The following is a 21,140-nucleotide window of genomic DNA, read 5'->3' as shown; positions in this document are numbered from 1 at the left end:
ATATGGCCTCAAACCGATGGAAAACATTTATGAGGGAGTAGTAATACCCATTGTCACTTATGGGTGCGAAATTTGGTCCCATAGAGTCAATCTCGCAAGATTCGAGAGAAAGCTAAAGGAGACACAGCGTGCCTGCTTGATAGCGATGTGCAACAGCTATTCCACCGTGAGCTGCGACGCACTCTGTATAGTGGCTGCAACTCCACCTCTAAAATACCGAATTTGGGAAAGAATTGCTATAAACAAATCGAGGAAAAAATTAAATATAGAGTATTTCAACCTCTCGTTAGATGCAGAAAATGCAGTACAAATATCAAAATTAAAAAGACTACTGAGACAGGAAACACATAGAGAATGGAACGACGAATGGAACAGAACAGAAAAGGGAAGGAAAACACACCGTATATTTCCGAACATAGATGACCGGATTAAATTAAATATTAAACACACATCAGCAAGCACACAAGTGTTAACCGGACATGGAAACTTTAACTCCTACTTAAACTTCATAGGGAAATGTTTTACCCCTCTGTGTAACTGTGGAAAAGAAGACACAGCAGAACACAGAGTGGAGGATTGTGTTTACTATGAGACAGAGCGGCAACTCTTATGGAACAATATGGAAGAGAAGCTAACGAGCTTTAGGGAAATGATCACATTCTGCCTACAGAACAACAATAACCTGCTCGGAAAATTTGCAATAAGAAAACCAGCAAATAGTGAACCACAACAAGCGAACTAACTGGGAAATATTTTGTGTAAAATTTTATGTAAAATGTAGCAATGTATTCTATATGTCTATTGAGTGATTTTTTTTTTCTTGAATTGTTTATCATTAGTTTAACTTCCAACATATATAAGCACCTGTAGATGTTAAAATTTTAGAAAAACTTTCCTTATGTCTGATTATTTTTGTCTCTTTTGTTATGTATGTTGTTTCCTTATGTCTCATTATTGTTTGTAAAAAGGGGAACTAAGATTCAAAGGAATCCCCAACTAACTATGAAGTAAAATAAAAGTGGACCCAGGAAACCATTGGTCAAATGGGTCCAAAAAAAAAAAAAAAAAATTGCATACTAACTACTGAATTCTCAAGTCCTCTCTTGTATGGTGCAAAATATCCTCCAACCTCACACTTCACATTTAAATAATGTGGCACTTTGGACATGATAATTTGATAAAAAATTGCAGAATTGTTATATGTTAATCGTTAACATAACTTTGTTAGAAATATTGATGAAGTACACTTCATGGAAAAGGATCTTAACACTATTGTGACAGTAGAAAAGGGCCCCAATCAATGCAAGTTAAAGTAACATTAGGGTGAAGTATTGCTCTTCTTTTTGTAGATTACTAATATTAACTATACTGTGTGAATAAAAGATACCTCTTTTCTTATGAATTTGCGTATCAAGCCTGTGAATGTTCACATTTATAAAAATTGAATATTGTAATCTTGTTCAAATAGGCATCCAAAGAAGTTATTTTGGTAAAACAGATTAAAATTCACTGCCATCTTTCCAGCCAAGTTTCAGGTGTGTCCAGTCACCCTTGAATACACCTGGACCCCCAGTACACGGGATTATTCTTATTGTTTTGAGGAATAAGATTTATTGAATATGGCTAAACTCTTAAACCTTATAGTACATGAATGTGTTTATTTCCTCTTATAATTCTAATTAAGAGATGTGATGCCATCCTTGAATGTGAAAGGGTGAAATTCTTAACCTAATGGTAATCGAAGGTTATATCATGGGTGAAATCACAGAATATATTAGAAAAACATATACAGTAATCAACCCAAAGGTCAGTTTGGTAGGTGTTGGTATAGTTATTAAGCCGGTAATAAGCATGAGGCCATGTGAAATTCACACATCAGGACAGTGGGGCTAGTTCCTTTCCCTGTGCTGGCTATGGTTTGAACCCCATGACAATTAAGTGCCATTGGGATAAGATTAAGTGACAGTGGTGGCATGGTTTGGAGCTGGATTCAAGGGGTGCATAATAGATAAGGAAATTTTTGTAGGGGAATAGGAGTGGACTTCATAGACTTGCGGCCTGTTCTTGCATCATATCGGGAGCCTCTCAATTGTTCTGGAGTAAATTATATGGTTGAAGCATTGCAGAAGGTAGTGACTAGGATTCAGGAACATATGAGAAGAGTTTAGCATATTTGGTAGGTTAGAGAGTAGGTCAACTAGTGGGAATTTACTTAATCAGCATTGTATGGGTTATTCACAAAACAATTGTGACAAGAATCATGGCATATGCAATGAAAGATTAGACTTAGCACATGAGAATCAGCATGCAAATATAAATCCTAGAGTAAGTAGCAACAGAAAGGGAAATTACAATGAACTGTTCAAGAATAGAGCTATTTCCGTTGTAGTAATCGACTGCCAAAGTTGGAAAACTAAAATAGCCAAATTTTACCATATGATTAGAAATAATAAAAGCCGAAATGATTATAGGAACTGAGAGCTAGTTATCGCAAGACATTGAAGACTTCAGGATTTAGAATTTACAGAGGAAACAGTGAAAATAGGATTGGGGAAGAATGTTCATAGCTGTTAAAGATTCATGAAAGCAGGAGTGTGTCTTTTCCCAATTGTATCATAGAAAGTGTTTGGTGTTCCATGAAAAGCCCTAGTTCAAAAAGAATCTAAATTTGTACTGCTACAGAACCCCCGATTTCAAAGAAACATCAATTTTAGAACTAAGAAGAGAGGTTTCCAGTTTTAATTCTCATTTACATAATAGGAGAATCATAATTGGAGGGGATTTTAATCTTCCATCCATAGACTGGAAAAACTATATTTTCATAGCAGGAAGTAAGGGAAAGGAGTCATGCAAGTCACTGCTTTGTGTTTTCACATTGCATTTGTTAAACCAATTAGTACTAACACCCTCCAGAGGAAACAATATAGTTGATCTAGTAGCCACAAATTCATCCAAACATGTCCCCAATATAGAAACACTTGAAGTGACCACAGAATAGTGCTAGTTAAAATTAACTTGATAACTATGAAAAATCAGAAACTTAAAAGAAAGACATACTTATTTGACCAGGCCAATTGCAAAGGATCAAGGCGTGAGCTGTAGAAGTCTTATGATTCATGTGAGGAAAGTAGTAGCAACAGAGGCAGAGCTTGTGGAGTGCTTTTCCTGACATCACAAAGGCTGCAATAGAAAAACACGTACCAAGTGAATTTAAAATTGACGGGACAGAACCTAGATGATACAACATAGAAATACATTGAGCATTGAAACACCAAAGAGCATGGTATTAAAAAATGAGGAGATCCCACAAGGACGAGTCTAACAATAAACAAAGGAAATAATACATGGCTATAAAAAAGCTAAAGCATTAGCGAAAAAAACATGTCGCCAGGTGTGAATAGAAGTTAAATATAAAAGATTAGGTGAAAATTTGGATGATAACACAAAAGCGTTTTGGTCATATGCACAGAAGGTTCAAGGAAACAAATCGACAGTGCCATCTTTAAATAGCAATGGGCAAAAACTCACCGCCAGTTTAGAAAAACCTAATACATTAAACCACTATTTTCATAGGGTTTTTAATAATCATTCCCAGAAACAAGGCGAGTCACTTCCCAATCACTCCTGTGAACCTATGTCTGAATTTTTATGCCTTCTCTTGGAATCAAACACATACTTAAAGACATCAGTCAAAACAAATCACCAGATCCTGACTGAATTCCTGCTCACATATACAAAATGATGGCCATAGAAATAGCTTCTTTCTTGGATATAATATTTCATAAATCCATAAATGATCGTAGTACCTAAAGACTGGAAAGTAGCTAATATCACTCCCATATTTTAAAAAGGCAACAGAGAAGATCCTAGTAACTACTGACCCATTTCTATCACATCCATCTCATGCAAAATTTTAGAGCACATAATTTTAAGTTCAATCATGAAAAATCTCGATTCTCAGAATTCATTTACAAAAAACCAACAGTTTCAAAAAGGTTAGGTCTTGCGAGATCCAACAGGCACTTTTCGTTCATGATATTTAGGTGTTAGGAGAAAATAATGCTCAGGTCAATGTTATATTTCTAGCATTCGACAAAGTCCCTCATTATAAGTTGCTCCAAAAGTTGGTAGCTGAAAAGACTGATAAATGTGTTATAGACTGGATTAATAATGTTTTTGCAGACCGCGAGCAAAGAGTTGAAATAGACAGAGTATCATGGGACACTGGTGCCACATTGGATGTCCTACAAGGAAGTGATATCGGTCCACTATTGTTCCTTTTATACATTAATAACATTGAGTCTCAGGTTTCCAGGAAACTTTGTCTATTTGCAGTAATATATGGGGAAATATTCAGTCATGATGATATAGTATCATTAGCTAACAACCTAAATGCAATCATAAGTGGTGAAAAACATGGGACCTAGAATTAAATTTGAATAAATGTGTTGCGATCAATTTTCGGAGGAAAGGTATTTCTCCGGAAAACACACTATATGGGACATACACAGAAGCGACATCACTCATGTAGAATCAGTGAAATACTTAGGTGTAATGATAGCGATGGATTTGCCCCGAAGAAAACACATTTGTGAAATTTGTGGAAGTACAAGTAAAAAGTTTGGATTCATAAAAGGAATACTTGGGAATTGTAATGAAAGCATCAAGGGCTTTGTTATTACAAGTCAGATAGGCCCCAACTTGAGTATGCTGCAAGTGTATGTGATCCTCATGAAGTAGGCTTAATTTTGGAACTACATTGAGTGTAATACAGAGCAGCTAGGTTGGTGAAAATTTTTTGCAAACAAGGTAGCAGTGTCACGACACTATTGGAAGAATTAGGATGGGAGCAACTAGTTGGCCGTAGGCTTAAATACTGGTTAAATTTACTGGGTAAATTTGAGGCAGGTTACTTATCTGACAATGTTAACTGACATATTACAGGCCCCAACTTACCATGGTAGATCAGATCACCCACACAAAATGAGGGAGATTTTTTGTGGAACAGATATATTTAAAATGTCGTTTTTTCCTAGAACCATTAGAGATCAAAATATTTATGAAAGCAATCGTGTAGGAGATAATTAGAATCGGTAGTGTATATATTTATAAATATCCTGCATGTTATTCTTTTAATTTAATATACCCATCTTTTTAATAGTTCTACAGTATGATTTGAATATGCATATCCTGTTATTGAATGTTGTTGCATGTAAGCACTCTCTTTAGTCTGATTAAAATTTTTCAAGTGCATGATCAAACTAATATTTGTTCAGAGATAACATGATTGCGATTGTGCATACATGGCTGGACCTAACACCCCCTGCCACACACCCTCGTGGAGTATTATGTAGATGAGATGTATGAGGGCTGTTAAATAAAGAGTTGCAATGAAGAGAGAGAAATCATTTTTTTCCAACAATTCCAACCTTTACTCATCGTTAAAATTTCAATGGTTCTTCTCAAAGTAGTCCTTATTGGATGTAATGCACATGTCCAAACGTTTTTAGTATTCGAAGAAAAGCAAACCTTTTATTGACGGGTCTTCAAAATCAACTTTGCCTTTACCACTACTTCTTATGGTGAAAAATGCTTATTAGAGACATGGAAAATGTTACATGGGGAGGATGAGGAACACATTTCATATTGATTTTTGAGATATATTCAGCAACACCATTTGCGAAGTGTGGCTATCCATTTTAATGGTGAATCATCCAGCTAGACATGTCACATGTGTAGTTTTTCTGTTACCAATCTATAGGTGCATGCAATGAAATTTTTGCAATATTTCTGCTAGTGGTCTCTAGATTATTCAATGTCTTTAGATATACTCTTACAATGGCAGTAGTGGTGTTTAATTCCATAAGAGCAGTGCCTGCTGCTCCATATCCACCTTCCTCTGAAATTGATTCTATCCCCTCTTTGAACATTTGAAGCCATCTTCAAGCTCAGCTATAGGAAAAAAGTGGGGGTTGAAAGAAGAAAAGGTGGGGTTGTGACCTCACCCCCCCTCTCCCTCATGAATGGTATATAAATAGACCGTAGCTTGATTTATTTGTACCTGTTGTTGACACCTAAGATTTGAAACTAGTTGTATGAAAATAAAGAACAGTGGAAATGTACATTGTGTTCTTCATTTAATGAATATGAACTTCCACTAAGCTGAGTCTGAAACAATGGAATTATACCAATTATTGAAACCTGGGTCATAAGATTAAAGCATTAAATGGAATTAACAAAGCTGCCATCTTTCTTTCCATTATGGATAAGTTCCCCAAAGTCAAGTCTTAAATGACCAATTTCATAGATTTCATAGTTTGAGCCTGGCAGACTGAAACAAGCTGAGTGATGTTGGTTTTTACCACTATAAAGGTACACTCAATTATTTTCTAAAAGTAGTGCAAGCAGGACAATAGACAAAGTGAGGGGCATTCCCTTACCTTCAATGGCATTGTAACATAGATATTGTAGTAAGAACACTTGGTAGGATAGTTAAAAGTTCGAAATCGGTTCAGGGAAAGAAACTGGTGCTGATTGTATCAAAAGTACATATTTTACTGAGTATAGGGCTTAGTACTGCCTGATTTAACCTTCACTGATCAAGCCTGGATTGAAAACTGTCATGGAAAGTTTCTGGACTTACCTTAATGAGGGTCTAACTTTAAATGTGACTGTCCTGGCTTGACTCCTTATCATAAGACCTATTGGCAAAATACTTGAGTGGTATTTTCAAAAAAAGTTATATATAATATTAATTCCTTGATGCGATTTATTTTCTCTTCAGTGACCTCAGATCAATTTTATTATGGTATATTGATAATCCCATCATGTATGTATATGAGTAGGTATACTTCCCAAGGGTCGAAACATCTCTTTTTATAGAACAACCAGAAATTAGTTGTGATTTGATTCCATTAGTTTAGGGATAGAAGTGTTTTACTCATCTGATTAACTTCACCTGCAAAATGAAAATAGTTGTAGATATATAATATATATATATATGAAATGACGCTCACCTTTTTCATTTATTCTTTTCGTGTGATTAAATTTCTCCTTTCTTGTTTATCCTTTGATCATCTGAATTTAGATAACTGAAAGTATGCATCTGAAGTTCTCATCGAAGAAATTAAAAAAGAAAAAGGCATCATTGGGTTTGTCATAAGATGAGGGTAATGTTATTATGCATCCAATAATCCAATTCCATGATTGTGGCTAATGAGGTTGTATTTTATGTGAGTGTACATGTATCTACGCATTAAGAGAGCCAAAGATATGTTAATTATCAGGTGAAAAAACTAAACAAGCATTATTAAAGTGGATCTATTCATTAATGACAAATTGCATAACAATGTAGAAAATTTTTAAGAAGGCAGGTACCTACCTTGCTAAATTCCTTAAAATGAAGCATCAGATTTAGTAATCCTAAAATCTGACTCTTTCCACGTTATTAGGAGTATTTTTAGATTACTTTTACGAAGCAGAATCAAATCAAACTGAATAATTTGCACACATTTTATTTTATGCTGCGTGTACTTTGTTTCCTGTTTAGTGGCGCCAAAACGGGGAGTAAAGGATATATTTAACATGTAAATGTACCTTGAATTTGAAATAAGAATAAAAGCCTTTTAATTGACGAGAAATAAACTAAAATTGATTGAAATTTCCCCACACAGTTGAAAAAATATTGAAAGTTGTACCTAAACATTAGATGGGATGGAGCTTTTCGCCTGGGCGGTGTAACGAAATTAAATTCCGTTAGCTATAAAGGTAACTTAAAAAAAATAGTTGGGGAAAGGATTTCTTGAGGTTTATTTTGAAGTTTTTCCGAAAAGATGTGATTAGAGAATTGAATTTGTCATTGACATCCGTACAAATGCATTTACAGAAATTAGGAAATAGAATCTGTTGAGAAAACTATTTAATTATCTCATAAATTTATCCTTTTCAAGTCCTTTCGTTTACTTCTTCGCCTATATTGTGGCCAACAAGTTACTTAGGGAAGATATAAGTAGAGTCAGATTTATGTTGTTTCATATGAAGCGCATAGACATTTTAGTTCCAGACACACTATATTTAAATTTGTTTTTTATTGAAAATGTACTTATTTTTTCATATTACTACCGTGTTAGGGATTTTAAAATTTTGAAAACAGATGAAGAATGAAATTGGGCAACTAAAGTGACATCTGCGGTGGAATCGCAAAAGTACACACAATTCGATTCCCTCGGCATTCGTCAAACAAAGCGATTGCAAGATAGTTGTTAAAATGGCGGCTGAAGGTGCGGCTGCGGCTGGTGGTAATCCTAATGCAGAGATAGTTAGAGGCCAGGTATTTGAGGTGGGACCTCGTTACACCAACCTTGCTTACATCGGGGAAGGAGCGTATGGAATGGTTGTGTGAGTACTCAAACTTTATTTACCAACAGCTTTTTGTGTTACTTTCGCTGGTTTCCAATTGCACGGCGATGTTTGGATGGTGCTTGTGTTCTGCGTAATGTGTCCAAATGAGTATTTTTTCTAATGTTGATTGTTTATCAAATATATAACTGAGCTCAAATTAGCGTTGGGAAGATAAGACTGTTTACTAATTTTAATGAGGTGTCTGCTTCTATATTTCAACACTATTTGATGCATGTCAGCCTCTTTTAGTGTATGCAAATTTAGGGCCAGTGCTCTTATTAATAAACATGTTTAAACTCAGGTGAGGTGTATGTAGTGTAAAATTATTTTATAAAGTTTGAATATTCTCATTATTTTTAATTCAGCTAATTTTTTTGTTTGTCGTGTTATGATTTGTTATTACTAGTACTTCAGATGTATTTACATACGCCTGTCATTGGATATGAAGCTATTTGAACGCCGCAGTATTTTGTATTTAGCATGTTCACATGCTATTTAGCATGTTCATGTCTTGTGCCACGTTATGGTTGTATTTCATCTTAGGTGTTCGACATCTATTTACCTTGTGTTGGTAATATAATTTTCTATTTGTCATTCCTTTTAATTACCTTTAGCCTGTCTCGTGTGCTTTTTTAAATAGCAAGAATCCGTGATGTGTGATTTTGTTGACGTATCCGTGCCATTATTAACGGCGGTTAACCCTAACACAGCGAAAGACCCACGCTTCGGCTACAACCGAATTGGTCCCTCTGAAGCCATCCTATGTGATCCTAGTCTTTTACCAAGATTTTAAACCCGCCTTTCTCCCAGTGAGATCATCTTTCTTTCTCCCCCCACCCGTTTTGGAGCTCCACGTCATTCGCCTGCCTGTATGCCCTCCATCGAAAGTGTTGCCGTGGAAGTGCGATTTCCACGACCGCCGATGGCGATGAGCTCGCCGCCCTCCCAGGCCGATCCACCGCCGCCTCCTGGCGCTCGCTCTGTGGGCGAAAGAGCGAATGATTATCGCGCTTCAGTTAGCTCGCCGTTGCCGAGTCGCGAATTGAGGTAAAGATGTCTGACGCGTATTCCTTTTTTTGACGCGTCCTCATTTTTTTTACTTATTTGGCTCTTTCATGTGTGGCTCAGTTGTCCATCTCGATAAAAAATGGAAACTCGCAGTAGCTGTTGATTTGATTTCGCTGAACGGCGATTTTCGAAAATGAGATCTTTTGATGTGATCTAGATTTTATTTTCGTATTTTCCTCCGGGATCAGTTTAACATTCGATGAGGGATGAGGCCTCGGAACGACACTGAACGAATTCCCAGGCGAAAGATGCAAATGAACGGCGAGCGATTAAAAAGCAAGGGCAACAGGTTTGTAAATCGGGGAGGGGACGGAACAATGAGGCGATTTCAATTATGGGCGCACTTGCGTGGTGGGAGGGGAGGAGGCTCATCGAGAGCGCATTCATTTGTGCCCGCAAAAGTGTGACGTTTTGCGTGTGGGACCCCCTTTCCCCTCTCCTCGCGAGTTTCACATTTCGGCCGCCGTTATCCATCTTGTCCCGTCCTTCCCTTTTGCAGGCCGAGAGAGAGAGAGCAGCATGGGGACCAGATGATTTCGTGCACGATACCCCCCTTAATTCTGCTGCTCCCCGTCGGTTCTCGGGTCCATTTGCAGACGTACCCCGTGCCTGGGTTACGCCCCCTCCTCGCTATCCCCCCATCCTGACGTTTCCCCCCCCCTTACGTATCACACCTCCTCCTCCACGTCCCCTCTGCCCTCCCCTGGTTCGCCCTCCTTTCACCGCCAGGTTATTGATTTCGAGAGGGGGTGGGGCGGCGCCTGTTCGCTACAGAGGGGCCAGGGGGAGACGGGGCTGGGTGGTGGAATATAGGAGGAGGTTTTCCTTTGGTAGAAGATCGGGATGTGGAGCGGGGAATATCCCTGAGTCTGTTGGTGCGGTAGGACAGGATGAGGAGAGGGAAGTTGGGGACGGAAAGCACGAGCTTTGTTTGCGTGCGGGAGTATGAAGTTAGAGGGGGATGGGATGATGTGGGGGGAAGGGTTTAGGGCACCCCACCAGTACTGGTTGGGTGTGGCCATGGCAGGAAAGTTAAATTTTTTCATTTTTTATGCGCGTGTGTGATCTGGGACATCCAAAACGGTGGAATAGAGTGGGGTGGGAAAGGTAAGGTGAGAGGAAGGGTTTGGTGCGGCTTGTTGGCGAAGTGGGACCAGGCGGCGTAGTGTCACTCGTGCCTCACGTGGAGTGCGGTGGGGGGTGTTGGAGGGTGTCCCTTCTTTCGATCCCTCATCAGGGTAGGAGGATGTGGTTTCGGTGGTTGTGGCGGATCCTCCCCTCCGCCGCAGCCGCCTCTCCTCCCACCTCCCTACCCTTATCCACACACTGTTCCGTTTCCTTCCTCTGATTATGGCGCACGCTGTCTCAACGGGCGGCTTTGTTGCCGGGGACGATTCCGCCCCTTCGCTGTTACGACTTTTTTCGGAATGTCTTCGTCCTCGCGGTGCGAGCGTGGCAAAGGAGGGAATGCGAGATGGACGGTTGACAACTCTCAATCGTGATTAAGCTGGGGACGTTACGTGTTTGCGTGGACGGAAAGCCACGTGAGACGCGTGTTGACGCCCCGACGATATATTCCAAGGACACTTTGAGACATTGAAAAACCTGCCCACTTTTTTTAAAAATTGGTTTTGGCAAAAAAATAAATTGCGCGGCGTTACAATTTCCCAAGCACAGTGAGGGGAGCCTAGTAGCAATTCCTGCGTCGCTTTATTGTGTTGACAAAAGCAAAATTATTTTATGATGATTTTGAAGTTGAGGGGTGCAATTTCGTAAGGTATTTTTGTTCGCGCCCACTTTTTCATCATTTTACTATTCAGTACTTTTGCTAACAGACTCAGACGTATCTCATTCGGCAGTATTGTCCCCCGCCGGATGCCAAAGGCAAATGTTATTTCAAACAAAATGTTGATAAATGTAAATAATATTGTGTGACCTCTTAGTGTGGACGCAACGGTAACGATATTCTATATTTCGCCACTGGGAGGGCTTCGGTTCAAACGGTTAAAATCACGTTTTAAGAACGTCGAATTGATGGGACCCGAGTCATTAATAAGTGATGGTGGGAGAGAAATCCCTAGATAGTGCTTTTTCAAGGTAAACAGTAATGATCAATACCCAATCCAATTAATGCATGGTCATTTGAGAGTGAAGCGCATTGGGATTTGGGTTTTCGTCGTTCCCACGGATCGCGATTCCCCCGTCGACATTTTTTTTAATCCTGAAAATCCATCGCCAAGTTCACTGCCAAGTATGGCTCATTAAGTTTTGAATGTGATATTGTGAAGATGTCTCCTGCTAACCTGCTTCGCTGTCTTTAACTGGTAAATTACCTTCCGTGTGTTTACCAATTCGATACCTAAATTTATCCCCAGGCCCGCATGCTTTCTCGAGCACCAATATTTCGACTCGGCTGCCATTGATTTAAACCAGCGAGGTCGGTAACCTGAGGGGAGCGTGGAAAAATTGGCCCGTGGATACATTTGGACTGGCCCGACTAATCAATCGATGTGACACTTGTTGCGACGTTTTTCACTTCAACCGTCTCCACGGTTTACGCAAAAACACGTGTCCCTGACGTGTCTGAAAATAGGTTTTTGATGCGACATCAAAGATTTTTCGGCGAGAGAATCATGCAGTGGGAGATTTCGGTAATTGGATCCAGCAACGCCATACCGGGTCAGGGTTGCGGATTGAGAGTTCATTAGGCTCCTCGGTGACTGGGTGAGGGTCGCTCGCAATCGGGCCACGTTTTTCGTCTCCTCCGCGCTAACATCGAGTTGCGATTATTTTTTTTACTAGGGAAATATTTCTAACCTCTCCCGCATTCCATTCCTCCATAAAGCCTGCGTTCGGTGTGTTTTTGGTCACGTGAGCGAGAGGCGCGATAAAGTCGGGGAAAACATGGCGGGGAGAGCGCATTCCGGGCCGTTCTCCGTTCCAATTGTTTCTCGGAAATCATCCGCCCTCTCCAGCCATCCACGCGCGCGCCTATCGCTCACGTGACCGTCGTTCGCTTGACGATTTTTTTTTCGTCCATCGTGCGGCGAAATTAATCCAGAGAGCGAGCAATCAATTCCGAAAGTTTGCCGGTTCACAGGTATCGGGACGGAGAGGGGGGCGTTATAAATCGCGTGCCAGGGGCCCACTTCGGACCCGCCTCTTTCCTCCCACCTCCCCACCCTCGCCCTCTCGTTCCTCCCCCCACTCCCGTCTCCTAACGCTTCCCTTCTCCCGAAACTCCCTAACGATCCCATCCCATCCTCCTTCACACCGTCCGACCGATCTCGAGGGCTCAGGAGAATTATGGCAGACGTTTCTGTCGCCATCGCAAACGGCTTCCCTTGACGTATTTATTCATCTCTATCTCTCAGCGATCCCATCCTTCGACATATTCTGACCGGGCTCATGTGTATGCCCTGACAGCGACAGAAGTTTCTGACGCTGATCCCGGTCCCACAATCCCCACGCTCTTAAGTAATTGCGGTGTGGGTTGCTGATGAGCCAGAGCGTTCCGAGAACGTTTTAGCTGCTCTTAATACGTGAATGCTTGCCGACAAAACGATTTTCCTTTGACGTAGTTTTTGAAACAGACCATTGGACCTCTTGTTACTGAACAGCGTTCCAAAGTAAACAGAATTGGAGAGGCTTAATCCTAGGTCAACACGTATTGTTCCCGTGACGTATTGATCCTCAAAGGGGCTTGCAGCGGACTTACACGATTTCTTGGAGTTAGGGTGAAGGGAGCCGGCTAGCGCGAAATTGGACGGGACCACCCACCTGGGTATCCGAATGTTCTCTGCGCCTTTTTTTATGGTTTATTGTCGAGAAAGAATGAACGATGCTGGTTTCTTACTTTAGATGTAGGACTTCATTTCACGCTCAATGAGTGAACATTCTACCCAGTGAACAGGTTTGCACACTGCCCAGTGGAGCCGTTGTTTCCATATGTTTAAAAAAAGTTAACAATATTTGGAATCTGAAATACATGCGTGGGTGTATGAGTCTTAGATTCGAGCAGGAAAACCTGGAATCACGGATGGTTTATAGTCGTAATCGGCATCTTAGGTTGCCGTAATGGGTAGAGTGGTTTTTACATTTTTTCATTTACGACCACCCTTGTCTTCTATTAATTTTTGTGTGTCTTACTCAAGTTATGCCGGTATGCAGACATTATGCTTTGCTCTAAGCCTCAAAAGAAAATAAAATGGCGAAGAATGTGAAGTGGAACGTGGAGTGTGTACGATTGACGAACTTTCCACCAGAGAGAAGAGGATTGGCTAATACCACGGGGTTTTGAGCTGATTAGCAGGATGGATAAAAATATAAATGGACTAGTGCTGTAATTGGTAGAGAAGTGGCGTAAATAGTTAGATGAAATTAGCCATCGGCAGAAGGGCTCTGGGGAATTTATGTCTGGTGGTGGTGTGATATTGTTGCCTGTGATGGAAGAGAACCTTAGGTAAGCGGAGGATGGGGATAAAAGAAGAGGTATCTACATCTACGCAACATCACACCGGCAGCCGTGAAGGCGCTTGGCGGGGGGTGTTAGAGCACCAGCCTTTTAATGCATAACTATGTAAGATTATACATAAATATGTATATACGTATTTGCTCATGTGCACGTACGCAATAATGACCTAATACATGCAGCATGCACTAATGGGTTTGACCGAATCACTACATATTTTTTGCTTTTTAATTGAAAAATATTGGGGTGGGAAGCAATATGGGTAATATTATATGACAATTTTTGGAAAACACCTGAAAATATTTCTTTTTTTTTCACGAAAGATTTCATTGAATTCGATCTTTGAGACACCACCCGTGAGAAAATGTCGGAGTGGTGGTCCTTCTATGGGGGAACTCAGTCTTCTTCTAGGGGATGGTTCTAGGGAGGGGGCAGTGTGCTGCAAGGTCATAAGGCATTGATTATTAAATCGATCGTAAACCTAATAAATGTACGTGTTAAGGCGAAATTCTAATTTATGTCAGGTAACAACTGACTGCACTCGTGCATACCCAACGGGCGAACCAGTTTACCGTAGTACCCAATTACCCTTAATGTAGAAAAATTTGGGAGCCATGTATTTTACGAACGGTGTTGCAGGATGTTATCCTTTTGCCTATCCGGGTCCAAAGTGGTGTATTATGCCGAGCCCATGTTTGAACTTGAGTTTCCACTACTGCTACATCACATTTTTTTCTTAATACAGACACACTTAGTTTCAAATGACCTCAGTCGTCGCGGAACCTTACGACTAAATTGCTAACACTATTGAGTTCCCTTAAATCGAGGCGATTGTATGATTGATGGGATATCATAATTTTATGACACCGAAAATAATTGATGTAGAATTTGCTTGTGCCTGTAATGCCTCTTTTTTGCGTAACTACGTCGTGTAAGAAAAAATATTTTTTTTGGTGGATATGACGGTACAGTGGGTAGAATGCTGGGCTGCAGACGGGAAGGCCAGGGTTCGATACTGGGCCTCTGGACACTTTGAGCTTCACGCAAGCTGTGTAATTTTTCGGGTCCCTGATCTTCCTGGGAAACCGTAGGCAGCACAAGGAAAGGATGTGACCCCCCTACCCTGATGTGTGGATTTCACACGCTGTCGGACTTGGTACTGGGTGAGCTCTACGCTCGCCTGTTGGACCGACCTTCGGGTTGGTTACTGTGTTTGGTTCATATGATTTTGCTGTTTTTGGGGGGACCGCCACAACCAACCCTTAGATTGGTTTCTATAGGTAAGTTGAGCTCTTTTCTGCGTACTGAACCGGACGGCGCATGAAATTCGACGATGGCATTGACGCTAATTGCCTTATTCCCATGGATACCTTAGATGAGGTTATCTCCCTCCGTTACCCATTATTTGAAGTCAGGACTCTTCGGTCGATAGTCGAACGCTCTCTTTCTATGACGTAATCGCAGATTTATTGGTTCAAAACAATAGTGCATATTTTGTTGAACTCTCATAGTTTTAATAAAATTGACCATGATATTTTATTCAGAATATTTATCGTTGGTATGATGCATCTACATTTACGCAATAGTCAGCAAGCCGTTGCAACGGAGTCGTATGTGGATATTCGGGCACTTGGCATTTATGAATTAAGAAAAACGTATGCACACTCATAAAGTTGGTTGAAATATCAGCAGGAATTGCTATGGGGACTTATTTAAGATTATTTTGTTAAATAAGTTGAACGTGTCCCAAAGTTAAATTGTTGGCAGTGCCGCAGAAATCTCCCCTTGAGTAACTATGTAAAGGTGTTCCTGTTATCATTGACATAATTGGCTGGGCGTTTTAAAAACTCGACGTTTTTTCTCCTTATATTTTCCCCCTTTTCGTGTGTATCTGATGCCAAGGAATTGCGTAGGACCAGCCGTCGGTGTCATATCTGGCAATATTCATGTATAGGAAGTGATGAAATAATAAGGACAATTTGCACTTTTCCACAGTTTATTTAACGTACGACGCGTTTCAACTCACAGAGTCATCATCAGGTACAAGACATGGTGAGATTACATATTTTGGAACGAGGTGCCCAGTCCTCCGTTCCATCTGTTCCTTGCCGAGGAGGAATTGTTGTGCATTCGGTTAGAAGTACAAGTGTTTTACCAGTGTTGTGAAATAAACGGCATTTCCTTCTGAGATATTTTTTGTTCACCACGTCCGCAACGTGGAAGCGACGTTATTCTGAAAGGAGGAAAGAAGTCGATTATGAGGCAAGTTATTGTCCATACTCGTCTTCCTAACTAATATGGTACAGAAATTTTTAACACCCCATGCTAGGTAGGGCTTCTTATGTTATCTAAAAGATAAATATTTGTATTACTTAATTGTGTCTTTTGTCTCCCGTTCGAAACAGTATTATACGAAAAGAGCAATATACAGTCACTCTGCAAAGCTCTTTTAGGCAGAGGATGCTACTTCCTGAGAATTGTGTGCATGGCTAGCTGTTCATTGATTTTCGGAATACGAGATATTTGAGGAAAATTACGAGTGCCGATCGTTCTTGGAGTAAGTGCGGAATGGCCCTGGGCAACCGGCCGGTACCTGTATTATTTCCAGCAACCAGAGCAGTTTTATAATATTTCCCTTTTATTGAATTCGATAACGTTTTCATCTCTTAACCGAATTTGCAGGCGAACGTTTTAAGTTCTCTTCAAAATTTTTGGAGCTAATTCGCTTCAAAAATACAGGACACACTCACCTCTTCGTTGTTCGGCGGCAAAGATTAGCTCAATTTATTGATTTCAACTCGCGGAGAAATAGTCGCCTCAGATATGTTGTGCATTCAATCCCTATTGCGACAAAACAGATGTAGTTGAAATCTGGATACAAGATACATGCACGTCTTTCAAACGGGTCGCATGTGACAAACTGTTGTTAGGTCATATCGACAACCATAGAACGTTTCCAGTTGAAGGTAGCCTCCTACAGGTGGAGCTTCAATACGCATTCCAATTGCGCTCTTAAGGATGACTAAAACCCTTTCAGAAAGTAAGAAGGAAAATATCGTTGAAAACGATCAAAAATGAGGCAGGAAAACTATTAGTTGAACCAGAAAAGATCGTCAAGGAATGGAAGGAATGCATAGAAGAACTGTTTGGTAAAGAAATTAGGCCAGCTAGGTTAGACATAGAGAATATGACGTACTCGTAGATAAGGATAACTTAAGTCCACAGTTGCTCGACGGTGAGATAGAAAGGGCATTAACGGAATTGAATTGTAAGAAAGCAGTGGAGGTGGACAACATTCCCGCGGAACTACTGATAGGTTTAATATAAGGTTAGAGGAAGAGTTTTTATGGACTGATTCGTAGTATTTAGGAGGGAAGTATTTGGCCGGAAGACACTGTCAGATCAGCGTTGGTGCCCATTCCAAAAAAGGGAAGGGTGACGACTACAGAACAATGTTTGATTTTACACGCCGCTGTAGTGGTTCTCAGGATCATCCACAAGAGGATGGAGAGCCGGGCAAATGATTACTCAGGAGATGATCAATTTGCGTTCATGGAGGGGAGAGGCACGTGTGATGCCATAGCAGTAATGAGGTCACGAATAAATAGGAGCATAGAACACAGACAAGGTGTATTTGTGTTTCGTAGATTTTGGAAAGGCGTTTGATATAGTAAATTAGGTAGAATTAATAAATGTATTTCAGAAAATAGAAGTGGATTGGAAGGATGGTAGACCAATCCGAAGCCTGCACTCGTCTCAAACAGCCCAGGTGCAAGTGGGGAACGGAAAGTCTGCATGGGCAGTGTTGGGAAGAGGAGTAAGGCAGGGTTGCCCATTATCACCGTTGCTGTTCAACGTTTATGGGGAGGAAATGACAAAAGAAGCACAGGAAGAACTGGAGATGGGAATGAAAGTCCGTGGGGAAATTATAAAATCAGTTCGGTTTGCTGATGATAATGATGATAGGCCAGTCAGGAAAGCGTTCGCAAGCATTGCAGTGTACATTGGTCTTTGCGATAGGTATAGAATGAGAATGAGTGTTAATGAAGCGAACGTTATGCGGTTTTCCAGAAAGAGAAAGGCTAAGTTAAACGTTAAAATATTTGGGCAAAAACTAGAGTAGGTGGACAAGTCAGTTAATGTATCTTGGAAGTATTTTGGGCCAAAATGTTCAACGTGGTAGGGATACAAGGAGAAGGAAAAGAAGCTTTAGGCACGGAAGCTTTAACAAACAGGGAATGGTTGGCGGAGACGTCGAGTAAGGATATTTAGAAAAGGCTCGCCAAAACTTCAATTAGAAGCGTGTTTCTTGACGACACGCAAACATGGTCATTGAAGCAGGGTAATAGGCGTAATTTGGAGGATTTTTAAAATGTGTGTGGAGAAGGATGGAGAAGGTGAAATGGACCGAAAGGAAAACAAATGATTAAGTACTAGGTATGGTGGGCAAGTAGAAGGGATTGTTGGGAGAAATCAGAAAGAGGCTGGGAAGATGGATGCAGGGTATATTGATTGGAAATGGGATGTTGAAGATGGTGATAGCGGGGAGGATGTTTGACAAACTCGGTAAGGATAGGAATAGGATACGTTTGTGAATGAAGGGAGGGAGGAAGTATCCGGAATGCAAGAGGAGCTTGGTGTGTTGTTGGATGTCAGGTTATGTTTTGTAAAGAGAAACAAGAGAATTGTCGCTTTCGGCAGCGTGTATCCATGCAAAAACCTACCGTAAACGGTAGAATACCATTATTACTAATAATATATCCTTAAGGTACGTCGGTTTCCGGTAGTCTAGTTTTCCTCCTTGAGTTCATGATCTTACAAGCCTGTGCTCTAATTTTTTGTATCATGTGTTGGCGTATATCTCGCGGAAGATTCATGAACACTGGATGAACCCAGACTGTGAGCGTAAAGTGCACCGACGATTTATTTAGAAAACCGTCTTGCTGTAAGGGATTTCTCCTTGGTATTAGCATTGCACTTGCCGCCAGGAATGCCATTTTGTACCTTGGAAAGGTATTAATTATCCACATCAGCTATTCCGTGTGCCTTTTATTTATGGAAAATGGTTTTTGCAATAAGGGCACAGTCCCGACTCTCAACGTACCATTTCCCAGGTGCTGCCGAAACCTTGCGTCGTAACATGTCAGCGCGAGAGAGCGGGGGTTCGGGGAGAGCCGGAGACTATATGTTTTGTGATCACGATGTATGCTTTACGAGTACCTCACTCCAACCTTGATATTTCAGTGCAAGTTATAATCTGTCAACACCCATTTTCCGTGAGCTACAACCGCCATTGGCTTTCGGGACATTATCGGTATTTCGAGTAGATGACGTGAAATTTAATTGCACTCGATTCCGTTTGGCATGTCTGGCCATCGGCGGATCGGATATGATCCTGCCACCAAAATTAATTGCAGTCATTTTATGGAATATTTAAATTTTGGTTTTAAATTTGTCGAATAAAAAATAATTATGACATTTCATTCCTTAAAACAGGGAAGTTAATTGGATCAGCGATCTCTGATTTATTTAATTGCAAGGAGTTAATAAAAAGTTCCTAGGTGACAGAAGGAATGGAGTTTGGGAAATTTGATATTTTTCCGGATTATTAGTTCGATATCGAAATATAACTTTGATGCGGCAGAGAATCAGGCATTACTGCATTTGATATTTTCGATAAAAGAAAAACGACTTCTTGTCTATTTTCTACTGGGACAAAAATTACGCTTTCCCAGTGTTCGAAAAATATCTTGTACGAGTATAATGGTTTATAGAATTGGTTGTCAGAGGAAATTAACCCTGAGAAAAAAAACTATAAACCGTTACAGCTGCTTGAATAGCAATTTTGATCTCTTTGGGGGGAAACATATGTTTAGCCATCGGTAAAGGCCCTTGAAGATAAGGAAAGCAAGTCAAATTTGAAAACTAAATGTCGGACACCCCGGAGAAGCATATGCAACGGTAATATGTTTGGCACGCGTGCCAATCCATTCCCGATGCGATTTAAAAACTCATGCGCATCAAAGGAATGCCGCCTCCTTTGTTTCTCTATCATGGACTTCTTTTGGAACCCCCGTCGGCTACGCTTGCTGCGGGTACTCCCTCCCCCTCCCCGGTCTCTTACCCCCCCTCCCCGGTCTCTTACCCGCCCCTCCACGGTATCTTACCCCCTCCGCCCTTGCGCACCGTTCCCTCCTGATAGCCGGCCCTGACCCGATAGTATCTCTCTCTCTCTCCTGCGGCCCTTCTTCCCGCCGCCCGCATGCGAGGAGGGCGCAGCAGCGGGCAAGGATTTGCCCCCTCCCGCCTCCTCCCTCGCTCCCCTTCCCTCGGCTCACCCTTTCTCTTCGCCCCAGAGCGCTCGCATTCCACGGCGCTGCTCATCTGCATTCCATAATTTTCCGGTTCCAGTTGCGTCGACTATACTCCCCTCCCACCGCCCTGCCGTCCTCCCTCTCACCGCTCTCACGTCCACCCCGACTCCCACCGGCCGAGTGATGTCCAGTTTGCGGCCGTAATGGGTTCTTTAGCAGCATGGCTAGCGCCTCCTTTCATGTCACGCGTGTGAATGCCCACTTCACCCCCCCTCTCACCCTTTTCCCCGCCATCTCCTTCCGCTTCCCAACCGACCTTTCCTTCCCCTTTGGAGTGGGCAGCTTACGCTCGCCGCCCCTCCATCCTCCCCGCCCCAATCCCACCCCATTGTGTTGCTTCGTCGGCGACTTGGGAGTTGAACTCTCGAGACAGCGCGTGTGTGCTGGTGCGATATTACCATTGGTAGTATCGACTCTGCTGCCTGAGTTATTGAGTAAGAAGTGAGATATCCGTGGCGTCTATGGCCGTCAGAGGAGTTTGGCAGGTCGCTCCAAATTGTTTTGTGGAATGTGCGTTTAAATGTCAATCCTCGGAGTTCAAGGACATGCCGTTTATAAGGATGAGGATCTGCGTATCTATTTACATCTTCCGTATTGTCCATCGGTTTTTTTCAAATCGAGGGAAGTCGTCAGAATCGACCTTTAAGGCTCTATCAAAGAAGCAAGGTGCGAGAAGGCGGTATGATCATAAGCATAGGAGCTGCTGCTTAATGAGGTGTTTTTCCTGGGGGTCTAGACATGGAGCTCATTTAATGTCTATTAAATGTTATCATTCAGCAAATTTGTCTGAGAGAAAGGCATTGATAATTATTCTCCCCGGTTGTCGC

The 21,140-nt window shown here is 41.3% G+C and overlaps 1 protein-coding gene across 1 annotated transcript in view; it reads left to right on the top strand.

Moving 5' to 3' along the window:
- The first annotated feature begins 8,256 nt into the window (after positions 1-8,256).
- rl (Mitogen-activated protein kinase rl) overlaps positions 8,257-21,140 on the top strand; it is a 112,617-nt gene continuing 99,733 nt past the window's right edge. Inside the window, exon 1 of the mRNA XM_071590942.1 lies at positions 8,257-8,397. Coding sequence (XP_071447043.1) covers positions 8,267-8,397 — 131 coding nt within the window. The 5' untranslated portion in view covers positions 8,257-8,266. The remainder of the gene's footprint in view (positions 8,398-21,140) is intronic.

Source organism: Hetaerina americana, unplaced genomic scaffold (assembly GCF_022747635.1).
Source record: "Hetaerina americana unplaced genomic scaffold, ioHetAmer1.1.p SCAF_4, whole genome shotgun sequence".
In the NCBI taxonomy this organism is placed as follows: Eukaryota; Metazoa; Arthropoda; class Insecta; order Odonata; family Calopterygidae; genus Hetaerina; species Hetaerina americana.
This window is presented reverse-complemented; position numbering and strand designations above follow the sequence as displayed.